The sequence below is a fragment of the Erythrolamprus reginae genome, chromosome 5, assembly GCF_031021105.1.
Source record: "Erythrolamprus reginae isolate rEryReg1 chromosome 5, rEryReg1.hap1, whole genome shotgun sequence".
NCBI classification, from domain to species: domain Eukaryota; kingdom Metazoa; phylum Chordata; class Lepidosauria; order Squamata; family Dipsadidae; genus Erythrolamprus; species Erythrolamprus reginae.
This window is the reverse complement of record NC_091954.1, coordinates 18,795,203-18,810,805: the sequence shown is the minus strand read 5'-3', so window position 1 is coordinate 18,810,805 and position 15,603 is coordinate 18,795,203. Positions and strand designations below refer to the sequence as shown.

At 40.1% G+C, this 15,603-nt stretch overlaps 1 protein-coding gene across 1 annotated transcript; it reads right to left on the bottom strand.

Moving 5' to 3' along the window:
* Positions 1–335: 335 nt before the first annotated feature.
* KIFBP (kinesin family binding protein) lies at positions 336–11,101 on the bottom strand. The gene is made up of 7 exons (XM_070752182.1): positions 10,406–11,101; positions 8,097–8,195; positions 6,194–6,270; positions 5,930–6,113; positions 4,620–4,704; positions 3,479–3,588; positions 336–1,753 (listed from the first exon to the last, which is right to left on the bottom strand). The coding sequence occupies exons 1-7, from the start codon at positions 10,811–10,813 to the stop codon at positions 875–877; spliced, it is 1,842 nt and encodes a 613-aa protein (XP_070608283.1). The 5' UTR covers positions 10,814–11,101; the 3' UTR covers positions 336–874.
* Between the last annotated feature and the right edge of the window lie 4,502 nt (positions 11,102–15,603).

The window sequence follows — 15,603 nt, the reverse complement described above, 5'->3', positions numbered from 1 at the left end:
AATCAGCTCCCTCCGGAGATTCGTACTGTCCCCACCCTCCTCGCCTTCTGCAAGACCCTTAAGACCCATCTATGTCGCCAGGCATGGGAGAGCTAGATCATCCCCCTTCTTCTCTGACCGTTAAATGTTATGTATGGATGCGATTGAGTAGACTGTTTTTTATATAATGGGATTTTAGTTACTGTTTTTTTTAACTATTAGATTTCTATACATATTGTTTGTATTGCATGTTGTGAGCTGCTCCGGGTTCTCGGAGAAGGGTGGCATACAAGTCTAATAAATCAAATGAAATGAATGAAATTATTTTGCACACACAAAAAAATGCCAAGACAATATGCCATCAAGTACGTTTATTTATGGATTCCTCTAAAAGGGGATAGAAAGACAACATATACAAAAAATGACACAATTAAATTAGTGATTCGTTAACAAAAATCTTAAAGGTAAATCTAAATCTGGATCAGTGCCACACAGCCAAGTGCCTAGATTATGGTGATAGCTAGGACTGTACAAAACGTTCCCTAGTATAGGAAATAGCTGGAAAACAACACTGCAGCTGGAAACTGGCCATGCAGTGGAAGGAGAAAAAGATAAGGCAGGAAGGCTTGCATGTCAGAAGGGTGCAAATAATACAGAGCATCAGTTGACCACTCACTGTATAATTTAATATTGAAGTGTGGGAGAGCAACTACATTGGACAGTTTTCAGCCTGTAGCAAGTTCCATGCTGCCCGTGAAAGGTTCCATGCTGCCTGTCACATCAGGTATTTGCAAGAAAAGGTGTTCAATTACTACAAAGAAACTGCCATAAGGGACACTCTCTTTTTAGACAGACATCATATTAATATTGCACAATGCCATGGAAACAAAAGCAGTTACGCGGAAGTTAAAAGCTTTGCCTTTAGCCTTTCCATTCTGGCTGGAAGAAGATCAACCATTTCTTTACTCAGTTCTAGCTCAGTTTCAATAGCTTGCACTGCTTCTGTGTGCTTCTCACAATAATCTACTAGAAATGAGTAATATTCCAAAGAGGTCTGCATATTCTCCAACTGCTTTTTGCCATCTGCAGTAATAAGCTTGCCATAAAGGCGTGCAATGTGGAATTTGGCCACCATTGCAGGGCGCAGGACATCTTCCTCAAGTGTCTCTGGGAAGATCTTATCAGGGTTTCTCAGTGAATCTAAGAAGAGTTCATAGAATTTCATTGCCATCTGAGCAAGTGAATTTATTTTCTTTACTGTGTGGGAGTCGAGCTCTTCTAGTTTATTGCCAATGGCCACTTTTAAATCCATCATTTCATAATAGGTATCTGCCATTTCAAACTGAAGTTGCCTACTAAGCAGCAGATAATATTGAGGATTTAAGCCTGAGTACAGTGGCTCCAGCATATCGACCCTACGCTTATGCATCTTGCAACGCCTCTCAAAATCTTCTTCAAAGAAAGCCAGTACTTTAAATAAAGCACTGTGGTCTTGGACAATTTCAATGTGATCAGTGACATACCCATCTACCTGAAAAAACTCTTTTGCTTCATTGACATAGTTTTGACCTACTAAGAAGACTTCTCTGGCTTCTTTGAAGTCTAATGGAAACACACAACTCACTTTCTCTTCCATGGCCAATATAGAATCGCACAAATCACTAGTTCCAAAAAGAACAGCCTTCTTTCTTTCTTTTTCCTTCTCATCCTCCTCTTTTTCCTGCTGGGCTTTCAGTTCCACTTGCCTGTCGGGATCGAATTCACCAATGTTGTCCTAAAATCAGCAGAATTGATTTTAAATAATGGGCTTGAATATCACAGAATGAATTAATTCCTTACATAAGAACAGCTCTAAGTTCTTAGCATGACAAAGACCACTCCAATTGTTTATAATTTTAATTAGACTAATTCCAACATTGTTTACTTCTTTTTCTTAGAAGGTGTTTCCTATCTTTTCATTTGCAATTTGAAAGAATCTGCATCTAAACTTTGCAACAATTCTCTGTGTATTACAACTAGTTTCTCAGACTTCACTTGAATTACTGTATATTACAACTCAAATAGAAGAATTAAAACTAGAATTATATATCTAAAGGAACTCTCATAAAGCAGCGCACTGCACACTTGCAGTTTATGTGAATATTTGTGAAATGTTGACATATTCACATCTGCCAAGATACCTGGAAAGACATCTTGGTAACCTGACAAATATCCATCCTGCCTGAAAAGAAATTAACAGACATGAATGAGTTCTGCTTAATGCCGGCTGACTTGGTTGTGCCCCGATTCCACTTTGAGCTGCAATTTCTTAATTGTGTTGTACTTGATAGCCAAATATGATCCTTTTTCCAATCTTTCAAGAGAAATAATCCAAAACTCTTCTTTTATCTTGACTTGGGAAACAAATCACAGAGGGAGCAGTTGTTGGCTATGCCTGCTATCAGGATGTGCCAGGAAAACAATCCAAGCATTGTGAGTTAGTATGGTAATGGTTACATTACCACTCTGTACAAACATAGTCAATTCTTTAATAAGAAAGCAGTACTAAGAGCGATTTGCTACTTTAGATGCACATAGCAGAGTTAAACAATCACACAGCCCTTTACGTTCTTCCATGAGGCCTCTTTTTCAATTTTTAGATGCATATTTAGGTACAGAAACAGACAAGCTTAATATTCCAAGAAGAAACTGTGACTAATTATTAGGATGAAAGCAAAAATAATTTAAAACATCTCTTTAAACTCAAAAGTAATAGAATGGGCAAAATCTATCATCACACATTTGTATGCTTTTCTTTTAACTGTACTCGATGCTGCCTTTTTTGTATTTATAGTTGACAGACACACAATTAAATGTTTGTTACGGAAACAGAAGCCCTTGTGTGCTTTTATACACCACACAATTTCTAGAACCTAACAACTAGCTCCCATTGTTGTAGATGTAATAGATATCTTAGGGATGAGCAATTTGTGGCTTTCAAGCATCCAAAACTGGCTCATAGCCTTCCCTTTTTATTGTCTGCCTGAGAAATTAGGCTTCAAATAAGCCCTCCAAGGAAACCCATAGGATTTCTCCCTCCCCACTTTTTTTCTTCTTTTTAAAAAGTCCTTAACATTTACTTCTACTCCACTGATATTTCATTGCACAGCAAACAGGTTTTTTGTAATGTCGTCTGTTACTGCATGAGATGGGGAAGAGTTTTGAATGAGATGCTTGTACTATGCTTAGGCAAGAACAAAATAGTGTACATGTAAGATATGAAAACAGCTTGATATATGAGAAAAACTGAATTCTACATTCACATTTTTGCCCCTTTGTCCTGATCCACCCACTGGTAAAGAACTGCTACTGAAGATTAGTCTTAAAGTAATGTAGGGCTAGGATGAAACAGCTCTCTTAGTGCTTCTGTTACAGTAGGCGGTGTGTAATTATTTAGGATTATAGTTACAATAGTAAACAGCAACAAGTCAGAGTTATTTGCATATGTTCCCTTGCATACCTCAAGCAGTTTTCGGGCCTCCTGTAACAGGTTCAAACAGTATTTAATCCAACATCTCGCAATTTCAGCTCTTTTCTGTTGAAGATCTTGCTGGTCTTGCTCCGATTCATCTGATTTTAAAAATATACCATATGTTAAGCTGCCCCCCCTCCAGCTAGGCCTGGAAGAGTTTTCCCAAGAAAAGAACAAGTTATTGTTTCAAGATTCCAACTTTCATTCTTAATAACTATACAACAGTTATAAAGAAAAGCTGATTGTGTAGCCAAAATCTGATTCTGAAGCTATTCCATATATTAACATGGATCAATTTCTTGACACTTCCTTGGCGCCGCTAATTTCCATTTGGGAAAGCAGGATATAAACATAATTTAGAAGTGAAATATAGTTTTCCTAGTAGGATTAAAATAATTTAAATCAATTTCTATATCAACTCTTCAAGTAAACTAAATAAATAAAAAGGAGCAGAGTGTGTTGGAAACATAAATTATATTAATGAAGAACCTATCAAATGTTTTCTTTCCTAACAGCAAAATAGCCAAAACCTTTTCCCCCTAGCATTAGCATGGCAATAGCCTAAATCCACACCAAAACCTTCACAATGATATAAGCGTAACGTTGAAAATAAAATCTTATTTGGAGTACTTATAAAGAACCTTCTCAACGTAAGTGAACATTTTAAAACAATGTAAAAATTATTAGGGATAGCCAATACGGTTAGTATAAGTTTTCCCCTCACCTCAGAAAGTATTGTGTTACTTAATCTCTGGGCCATGGAAGATTTCAGAGGAAATGGCTGCTATAAGAGCAGGTCTTGCTCATTGTGAAATTTCCTCTCATGCTGCTACTCTTCCCTCTGATCATTTTTACTCCTACTGATGCAAGAGAAACAGTAGGGGCAAAAACATTTATAAGCTATCCGTATTCTAGTTTGGTAAAAAGAAAGAGGTAATTTTACTTTCTTTCTGAACTGAAGCCTCATTTTAATCTTACAAAAAACAACTGAATAGTGAAACTGATTGGATTACAAACAGGGATGAAGGGGGACAATGGCTGAAGTCATGAAAAGAAAGCAAGGCCTTTAGCATTGACACTAAGCCAAAATCAGTATCAGCCCAGTTGAAACTGGAATGAGCTTACTTACTGTCTTCTGCAGATGGCATCTGTCCAGCTTGGCCAATGATGACACTGGCAGCTGCTAAACAATGCCTAGATTCCATGAAACATTGCTGTAGGGAAACAATATAGCAGTGTTTGTGTCTGGACCATAATACGCTCCTAGATTTTATTTAATTGTAAATCATTTAAATTAGATGATCTATGTGGCTTGATTTTATAGCATCAAGTGCTGAAAACCCACAGAGCAAATGAAATTTTGCCTGCATAAAAATTGCTCCAAAAGAGAATATCATTAAAAAATGAATAAATACTTATATGATTGTCACCACCAATCTTTTGCTACTTATTATTGAGTATAACTTTCACTTATATAAAAGCCAGACACTCTAAAAAGGCATAGCACTTTGCCAAATATTTTCATTATGGTCTTGATTAGTCTTTGACTAGCTTTTATACTAAAAAAAATACAGTAAAAGAAAGAATGGTTTAATACAACAATCAGATCTTGAAGAAAAACACAATGGGACAATAAAACAACATGTCTAATTAAAAATTTTTGCACAGCTGTTTGACCTGGTAAAAATAATGGTCACCTGATTTGTATGCGTCCCTTAAAATAATACACACCAATCTGCATGGCCCTCTTATTTGGAAATGGTTGATGCAATCAAAGCATGCATTGGTACATCATAGAAGGGGGTGTCATATGTGGACGTGGGCAACTTGCAGTCATTTTTGTCAAAGGGAGTGTATAGAACAGTATACAGAATAAGAGTTAGTGTCATCTCTGTCAGTAAGAATTAAATCCTCTAGTTCCCTTCTCTACCTTTTGGGAGATAAAACATGCTTCCTGAATCCTAAAATTTGAGATAATTTCTGTAGCAATATTTTACTGATCTGAGTGTAAGGGTATGTGGGCATAAATATGTTCATCTATTTTATATTGTAATCATAAAATAAAACTCACTAAACTGACATATCCTATAATAGGTGTCATTTAACAGTAAGCAAATGTCGCCCAAGGCTGAAGGAAACTCCTCAGCAAATAAAAATAAATAAAAACAGTAGCAAATTTATTTTGAGATTTCATACCAACTCTTACTGAATATGTCTAATTATTATACATTACTGACCCAGTTTTGATCAAATGCACGAAAACAAGTTATATAACTGAAAATCAATGTCAGATCTATTTGCTTGACAAAATAATTTTAACAGCAATCCAGTTCAACCAGATGAGTCCATGCAGAAACTAATGCCTGCCAATAAGCACCATCCTTTTAATATTTTGATTTAACAAATTTGATACATAGAGGAAAACATGGAAATAATTACCTTGGTGAGATAATATTGAGACAAAATGGCCGCATTGAGAGCCCATTCTATTGGGTAGTAACCACTATATTCAAGCTGCCGTTTGAGAGTAGTGTGGCAATACTGTGCAGCTTTCTCAGTCATTTCCAGGTGTTGGTAGACTTGGGCCAGATAGTACAGTGTGTGAGTGTAGACTTTCTCAAACCTGGAGAAACAACGTCTTAGTTTTAATGATACAAAATTAACCCTTTCACCAATTTCCATTCTAGCCCTCAGTTCACCCACCTTTTTGATCGCTCTTGGTCTGAGAGTTTCTCTTCTGTCATGAAGTGCTCACTGGAATCAAGGGGAGGGTTCCCATTCTGCAAAAGACAGCGTGTGCTGAAGGTAACATTATGTAGCAAACCTGTGCCCCCTCTGCTGGCTGCATTTGAGTACTACGGCAAAATTGTTTAGAACTAGGAAAGACTCTAAGGCAGGGGTGTCAAACTCAAGGCCCAGGGGCTGGATCCAGCTTGCCCGGTGCTTAGATCTGGCCTGCAGGGCCACCCTAGAAAGAGTGAAGGACCAGCCTGTGGTGCCTCTGCAAGGGAAAATGGAGCTAGGGAGGGCTGCCCGCAGCCCTCTCAAGCTCCGTTTTCTGTGGTAGAGTTGTAGGAGGCCATCCAGGCTGAAAATAGAGAGTAGGAGGCCACACAGGTGCCCCTGAGACGAGTTAAGTCCAGTTGGCCACACCCACCCTGGCCCCTGAGGTCAAACACAACCCTGATGCGGCCCTCAATGAAATAGAGTTTGACACCTCTGCTCTAAGGAATCATTCCAAACATAGAAACAAAATGAAATAGCAGAAATTAAAAGCAATTAAATTATTTTTCTTCATGAGAAAAAAAAATATTTAAATTCATATGACTGTCATGACCCTGGGCAGTTAACAATAGATAAGGGCACTAATCAAAAACACAAAGCAATTAAAAACACAAAGTAAAAACAGCAATACTGGCTCTAGCACACATCCAGATCAGTGAACTTTATTGCAATGCACAGTGATGGCGAACCTATGTCACGGGTGCCACATGTGGCACGCGGAGCCATATCTGCTGGCATGCGAGCCGTTGCCCTAGCTCAGCTCCAGCATGCATGTGTGTGCCGGGCAGCTGATTTTTGGCTCCCAGAGGCTCTGGGCAGGCGTTTTTGGTTTCCAGAGAGCCTCTGAGGGGGTGGGGGAGAGTGTTTCTACCCTTCCTCAGCTCCAGGGAAGCCTTTGGAGCCTAGAGAGAGTGAAACACGAGCCTAATGGGCCCACCAGAAGTTAGGAAACAGGCCGTTTCTGGCCTCCAGAGGGCCTCTGGGGTGGGTGGGGGAAGCTGTTTTCGCCCTCCCGGGCATTGAATTATGGGTATGGGCACTCGTGCATGCACAGTAGCACTTGCCCACACTCTTTTGGCACCCAAGGAAAAAAAAGGTTTGCCATCACTGGTATAGCATATTCTGTTAGCCACTTGTTTAACATCGGGTAGATTCTGTTTTCCTTGGTCCAACAAAGGAGAACGAAAATGCAGTTACATAAGACCTGAACAATAACACAAACCAAGGGAAATATTTTCTACATTTATATTCATTCATTCACCAATTTTCTGCTATAATTCATTAAAATGTGTCTGAAAATATCTCCTGGAGTAGCTCCATATATAAATAGAGCCAAAGATGGCTATAACAATAGGTCAGTTGTACTAATGTAACAATGTAACAAAAGCAACTGATTGTAATGCATGGTGAGTCTGTCCCATTACAAAGTGCTTTATAAAAAAAACAATGAAATTTGATTGTTCTTTGTAGCATTATAGCCACACAATACTCTTACTATAATATTTCAATACAACTAGTAAAACTAACAGAAGTAATAGTAAGTTTGTTTTGGAAATTCTTTAGTAGTTAAAATGTTTAAAATATTAATACAATTTAATGTTGTACTGATGCTAACAATCTAAGCAGTTTTTTGCACCAATGCTTAAATATTTTTTTTGCAATTGCAACATTTGATACATCTAGGTTTAGCTATTGATTTTAAAAAGCATGACACATAAAAGGAAAACCTTTAAATATTGTTGGGTGCATTTTCTCGGAAAACTCAATCATCCACATTCAAGGAATAACACAAAATTATGAAGTAAATGGATTCACATATTACCTCTTTCATGTACTGATTATATAAAGCCTCTGCAGATTCCAGATAAGTCTGTGCTGTTTTAATGTCATTTCTTTCTGACCAGAGGATACCCAGATTATTCTACAAAACATGAGGGACAAATGGGTTTATTTTTTTAAAATGACAAATGGCAGATAACCTAAAATTGAAATTACATAGGAATGACATGGGGTCATTTCAGAAATAAATACTGTATAAACTGCACTAAACAGAAATACCAGAATCATTTCAAGGGCTGGAAACATATCATGCTTTAGTCAGGGACAGCTCCTAGGAAACAAGCTGTGTTTAATGTCAATTTTACCTATTAGGAGCAGTAAAAACAATCTAAAATATTGCATCAGGTATTCTTTTCAATTCTATAATTTTAAGGAAAATATTGTGTCACTGAAGGCGTAATTTAAACCGGATGTTACGAACAATGGTTCCTATCACTGAAATGTTATTTGGCAGGAAATACAATAAAGGGATTTTTAATAATGTAATGCATAAAATTCCTGGCTGACCAGAGTAATCTGGTAAATAACCGAACAGGCATTCAACTCTGCCTTCAACAGCATAGGATATTGGATGCTGGCTTCCAACAAGCAGTATGTACTAGTTTCCTTACTGCCAGTCTATGTATGCTACATAGAACAGCTGAATTTCCTTGATGACTAACACAAACACAGAACTGATGACAGCAAAGAGACACAGCATGCTAGACTGTTACTATTCTCACACCACTCCAACCCTTATATCGCCTAGAATAGATATTTCTTTTGCAGGCTTCCAGTATGAAGTAGGGAAAAATTCTAATAATTAAATTGTAAAGTTCTTATTCTGATTTGTGAAAGATGCAAAGGAGCCAACCCCTTTCACTGGGTCTCTTAATTAGCAAATTGCAAAGCTGAGGAATTGATCAAGGCAATACTGCTGTCTGATCACAGCTGAAACAGATCATTAAATGGGTGAAAACAATGCTTCTGTCAATACTGAAACACCATCCACACTGCAATATTCTGCTTTTACCAGCTCATACAGACTAAAGTCTTATTACCCAACTCTCATAATTTTGCATCACCATCCAGCCATGCCTTTTGTCAACTATTTTCTTTTAGAACTCAAAAATACAAGCACACACACACAAATTTCCTGACAGTCAGAACAACTAATCCATGGAACAGCTTGCCTCCAAAAGTTGTGAACGCTCAAACACTGCAAGTTTTAAAGATGAGGTTGGATAACCATTTGTTTGAAGTGGTGTAGGGTTTCCTGCCTAAGCAGGGGGTTGGACTAGAAGACCTCCAAGGTTCCTTCCAACTCTCATTCTATTCTACATAAGTGCCAAACTAGTGTCTTTAACATGGCACACTCCTCTAAATAGGCCTTCCAATGTCAAAAACTCAACCCATGGGGAAATTCTGGGAGTCAGTCAATGCATGCAAAAGCGGCTCAAGATCCTGGTTGACTTAAGGGGAAAGTTTGCAGAATGCAATACTTCCATCCTTGTCTTGCTGTATATCACAGAGGTCTTCAAACTTGACAACTATAAGACTTCAACTCCCAGAATTCTTGGGATATTTTCTAGTTCTATTATTGTTTTGGAGTAGCATGAAATAGATATATCCCTGGTGTTTCTCTTTTATGTCTTACAAGGAGTCATTCTTCTTCTTCTACTACTACTACTACTATTATTATTATATTTGTATGCCGCCCCTCTCTGAAGACTTTATACAAATCTCCATGAGAGAAAATTATGTCAACCCATTCAGAAAAATATAATTTATTTATTTATTTATTCAATTTTTATGCCGCCCTTCTCCTTACACTCAGGGCGGCTTACAACATGTTAGCAATAGCACTTTTTAACAGAGCCAACATATTGCCCCCACAATCCGGCTCCTCATTTTACCCACCTCGGAAGGATGGAATTCATACACAGAAATAGAAAATTTTTTAAAGAAAGAACCAAAACAGAAGGAATTACACTGAGATGCATATTATTTATCTTAGAGTAGCTACTGCCTAAATAAAGCACAGTTAAATCAAGAATCAATACATGAAACAAAAAGCGATGTTAACACTACAAAATTCCAAAGATAAATAAACAAAAGAATTCACCAAAACCACAGGTCCTTCAAGCTGGGCAATTTTTTAAGACTTGTGGACTTCAAGTCCCAGAATTCTCCAGCCAGCTATGCTCCAGATATGCTATGCTGGCTGGAGAATTCTGGGACCTGAAGTCCACAAATGTTAAAGTTGCCAACGAGCTTCCATTCGCTGCAGGCTCCTGTTGGATGATCCCGCACCTGGGCCTGGATGTAGAGGGAGACGCAGTCGCGAGAGATGCGGTGTCGCTCCAGCAGCTGCAGGCACTTGGCCAGGTGCTCCTCGCCGGCAGAGCATTCCTGGGTGTCGGTGTGGTTCACCCCCAGCTCGTATTCGACCACGGCCAGCCGCACGGCGCGTAGCCGCTGTTCGCCCTCGGCCGCCGCCGCCTCCTCCTCCTCCTCGGCAGGGCCGCGAACGCCCTCGGCCTCTCCAGCCTCTCCGGCGCCGAGCAGCTGCTTGAGGCCTTCGAGCAGCTCCCGCGCGCTGTACTTGGAGCGGTAGGGCTCGGTGTCCGGATCCTTCTTGGACTCCACATAGGAGAGGTTGAGGGCGCTGAGGAAAGTTTCGCACAGGGAGGGCCACTCGGCCTCCGCCGCCGCCGCCATTTGCTCTCTCAGTGCTGCTTTCTCGGAGGACGCCGCCGCCGTTCGCAGCTGCTCTCGGCTGTCGTCGCCGGATCCCCCCCCCCCGCCCGGCGCTGTCTCGCGCTCTCGCAAATAGTCCGCATGCGCGGAGAGATAATGCCTATTCGCTCGCGCGGCCGTCTTGCCCTCAGTCAAAATGAAACCGCCACCGCGGAAAATTGCTGCTGGCAACGGTCGCTAGGCAACGTCGCACTCTAGGAGAGAAACGTCTTCGTTCAAGGGTCTCCATCATTTAGGACAGGGGTCTCCAACCTTGGCCACTTGAAAACTTGTGGACTTCAACTCCCAGAATTCCTCAGCCAGCTTTGCTTCCAGAATTCCTCAGCTTTGCCGGCTCAGGAATTCTGGGAGTTGAAGTCCATAAGTCTTCAAGTGGCCAAGGTTAGAGACCCCTGACCTAGGAGGTTTGCCCAGAACAAGGGTAGACAAAGTTGGGTCGTTTATGACATGTGGACTTCAACTCCCAGAATTCCTCAGCCAGCTTTGCTTCCAGAATTCCTCAGCTTTGCCGGCTCAGGAATTCTGGGAGTTGAAGTCCATAAGTCTTCAAGTGGCCAAGGTTAGAGACCCCTGACCTAGGAGGTTTGCCCAGAACAAGGGTAGACAAAGTTGGGTCGTTTATGACATGTGGACTTCAACTCCCAGAATTCCTCAGCCAGCTTTGCTTCCAGAATTCCTCAGCTTTGCCGGCTCAGGAATTCTGGGAGTTGAAGTCCATAAGTCTTCAAGTGGCCAAGGTTAGAGACCCCTGACCTAGGAGGTTTGCCCAGAACAAGGGTAGACAAAGTTGGGTCGTTTATGACATGTGGACTTCAACTCCCAGAATTCCTGAGCTAGCATACTGTATTTGGCTCAGGAATTCTGGAAATTGAAGTCCACAAGTCATAGAAGAGCCAACTTTGCCTACTCCTGGCCCAGAGGGATATGGCCGAGTATGTATTTTTTTTCTGACACCAAAATGGAAAGGGATTTTGCCATTGCTTTTTTTTCCGGTGTTCTTTTCGACTTCCTTCCTAAACTATAGCCCTAGCATTTCTTTGGGGTTGCCCATCCGGATATTAATCAGACTGATTAGCTTTTTTTCCAAGTTAGCTTCTATTTATATAACAGAATTCGAAGGGACCTGGGAGGTCTTCTAAGCAAGCAAGAACCCTATACCATTTCAAAGAAGTGGCTGTCCAGCCTTTTCTTAAAAAACCCCAGTGATGGAGCACCCACAACTTTTATTTATTTATTTATTTATTTATTTATTTATTTATTTATTTATTTATTTTTGTATGCCGCCCCTCTCCGAAGGCAAGTGGTTCCACTCATTAATAGTTCTGTCAGGAAACTTCTCCTTAGTTCTAGGTTGCTTGGCTTCTTAATTAGTTTCCATCCATCGCTCCTTGCTTTGCCTTCTGCTGTTTTGGAAAATGGGTTGACTCCTTTCAAATATAGGATGATTGCTATAAATTCACTCTTTCTCCATTTCACTACACTAGATATGCCCAATTCCTGCAACCATTCTTCATGTTTTAACCTTCAGCTCCCTAATGTCCTCATTGTTGCTCTGCACTCTTTCCAGCATCTCAACATCTTTTTTTATGTTGTGATTAAAATTGGATATAGTATTCCAAGTATGGTCTTGTCAAATCATGAAGCAGCACTAACACTTCATATGATCTTGATTCTACCTTTCTATTAATGCAGATTAGATTAGATTTATTGGATTTATATGCCGCCCCTCTCCGCAAACTCGGGGCGGCTCACAACAAGGTAAAAACAATACATAATAACAAATCCAATACCCACCAATCCAATTACAATTTTAAACTAAAAAATTCATTAAAAACAGCCTAGTTCCACAGTATAAAAATTACTTTGACTTCTAGCTGAAAAACCCTGAGAACTATAATTCTACAAAGAAAATAAGCAGCGCAAACTCTAGCCATTTCAATTTTTGTTATTTTTAAATTAAATTCATTATTGAAATTACCCAACTTTTTCCTCATTCAAAGCCATGGTAAGTTTCCCAACAGTGTGGTGGTTTTTTAAATATTACACACACTCCTCGGGCATTTAGAATATTTAGCATTTTCTTTAAAAGGATTGATAAATGGATTCCTAAGCCAGTCTAGAAATCATTTTCAACCTCAGTAACTTTAATGATGTATACTTCGCCTTTCAGAATTCTTCAGCCGCATGAAGTCTTGTCATGGATCCTCTCCTGGAAGCCCTCCCCAGATGGAGTTTAAGGATGGAGAGTAGGAGTCTGTAGAAGAAATCATGGAGCTGAGTTGGTCAGGATCAGGATTCAGAGTGCTAAACCTGAGAAAGCGGCTGGGTCCATCAGAGGAGACAGGCTGAAGGAGGTGAGCCACAGCTGCAGCAAGTTGGCCAGGAACTCCAGGTGAGGAGAAGCTGCCACCCTTTAGCACTGAGGTGGAGTCTAAACATCCTCCTGATCAAGGTCACTTCCAGTGGGTAGGCATAATGCTGATCAGCTACACTACTCAGGAGGATGAAACTTCACCTCTCATGAAGGGGTATGCCAGGGTTACCTACTTAATCCTCCCCTGGGGACTTAAGTATTGCTATAGCAATGTGCCCAGTTCTGTGCCTTGGGTGGTTGTGCTATGTATCTTGTCTGACTCCTCGACTGCTTTCCTGGACTTTGTGTGTGTCTATTGGACTTGATTTATGTAGGGATTCTTGCCATGCTGAGCTTGGAATCTGAACCTGTACAATGGGGGTGAATCCCAGCGACTGATAAGGTCCCACAGAGTTGGCCTTCTCCGGGTCCCGTCGACTAAACAATGTCGTCTGGCGAGCCCCAGGGGAAGACCCTTCTCTGTGGCGGCCCTGGCCCTCTGGAATCAACTCCCCCCCGGAGATTAGAACTGCTCCCACCCTCCTTGTCTTCCGTAAACTACTTAAGACCCACCTATACCACCAGGCATGGGGGACTTAAGACATCTTTCCCCCAGGCTCCTTATAATTTATGTTTGGTATGTATGTGCTGTTTGGTTTTTTAATTATGATAGGGTTTTTAGTTATTTTTAATATTAGATTTGTGCCATTATAATATTGTTTTTATCGTTGTTGTGAGCCGCGAGTCTTTGGAGAGGGGCATCATACAAATCTAATAAATTGAATTGAATTGAATTTCTTAGGGCCTCTTTGGGGAGGATTGAATATAGCACTCTTGCTGGGGGGTGGGACAGAACACATCTGCACATCACAAAGTTGCTGAAGTTGAAAAACAATGGTAGATAATAGTGTTTCTTAACCAGCAACCTGATGGACTAACTGCCAGAGTTCTCCATCCAGACATTGTGGCTAAGAAATTCTGGAAATTGAAGTCCACCTCTTAAAAATTATCGAGGTTAAGAAAAATGATATAGAAGAATTCTATGTCATCAACCAGTTAGCACCATCTGATAATTTGCCATTTTGAGAATTTTGTATGTGCTTTGTCCCATTGCACAAATCTGACTTCCCAAGCTTGCCTCGGTGATAGTGGTGGACTCCTCTACTCTCTTACCTTGGTTATATCCATATCCATATTGAGAATTTTCAAATAGGGGCAGGATAGCATTCCATGTAAGCCATCATGATCAGACCTGATCTAACTGTGATGTATCCAGAACACATGCTGTAAATCTTTTTTTTAAGTATTGTAAAACACTCTTAAGCAGCAGAAAAAGATCAAGACAACAATTTATTATTTCAAGGGATTAACCTTAAAATCTTACTTCTATAAAACAAGTCAACTCCAGTCTTGCAAGATCTATTTCTTATACTAAACTTCAACAGCTCAGTAACTAGAAAGAATTGTGCCCACAAGTTTGAATACCATAGCATAGAGCTTGCAAAAACTTTATCTCCAAATCCATTACCTGGGAATTCCCCCTATGCTTTCTTCACTTCAGAGCACTATTATGGGCAAGAAAGGAATACAGTGGTACCTCTACTTATGAAATTAATTTGTTCTGTGACCAGATTCTTAAGTAGAAAAGTTTGTAAGAATAAGCAATTTTTCCCATAGGAATTAATGTAAAAGCAAATACAGTAATGTGTGCGATTGGGGAAACCACAGGGAGGGTGGAGACCCTGTTTCCTCCCAGAAGATTCCTCGAGAGGCCCCATGGAGATTTCTCCCCGGCTTTTCCGGCCCTGCTTCCTCCCAGGAGATTCCTAGAGAGGCCCCACGGAGGCTTCTCCCTGCCTTTTCCGGTTACAGTTTCGGAGGCTCGGGTTCTTGAAAATGGTTCTTGAGAAGAGGCAAAAAAATCATGAACACCCAGTTCTTATCTAGAAAAGTTCATAAGTAGAGGCGTTCTTAGGTAGAGGTATCAGTGTAATTCTATTACTGTCCTTACACTATGCACGGTATTAAAAAAAATCTAACTTAAGCAAATCACCCAAGGCAGGGGTAGGCAAAGTTGGCTCTTCTATGATTTATGGACTTCAACTCCCAGAATTCCTGAGCCAACCATGCTAGTTCAAGAATTCTGTGGGTTGAAGTCCACATGTCATAGAAGAACCAACTTTGCCTATCCCTGATAGGGGATTTCATCCAACCGTTTACATGAAGCAAATTTTAATTAGACCAGTGCTTCCTGGATTTTTTTTTATTGTAACCCATGTTCTATAATAAAAAAACTTTTGAGAGATATTGTGTGAGCCAGAGATTGGCATCTCTGAGCAGCATGATATACACAATGTATCAGAAAGAGATCTGCATGTTTCCCAAATAAAATACAAAT

Excerpts from the sequence above, each read along its gene's own strand:
- KIFBP (XM_070752182.1), bottom strand. The coding sequence starts at position 10,813 with ATGGCGGCGGCGGCGGAGGCCGAGTGGCCCTCCCTGTGCGAAACTTTC. Across the intron at positions 6,271-8,096 it reads ATAATCAGTACATGAAAGAG|AATGGGAACCCTCCCCTTGA; the intron begins GTAATATGTGAA and ends TGTCTTTTGCAG. Across the intron at positions 6,114-6,193 it reads GACCAAGAGCGATCAAAAAG|GTTTGAGAAAGTCTACACTC; the intron begins GTGGGTGAACTG and ends TTGTTTCTCCAG.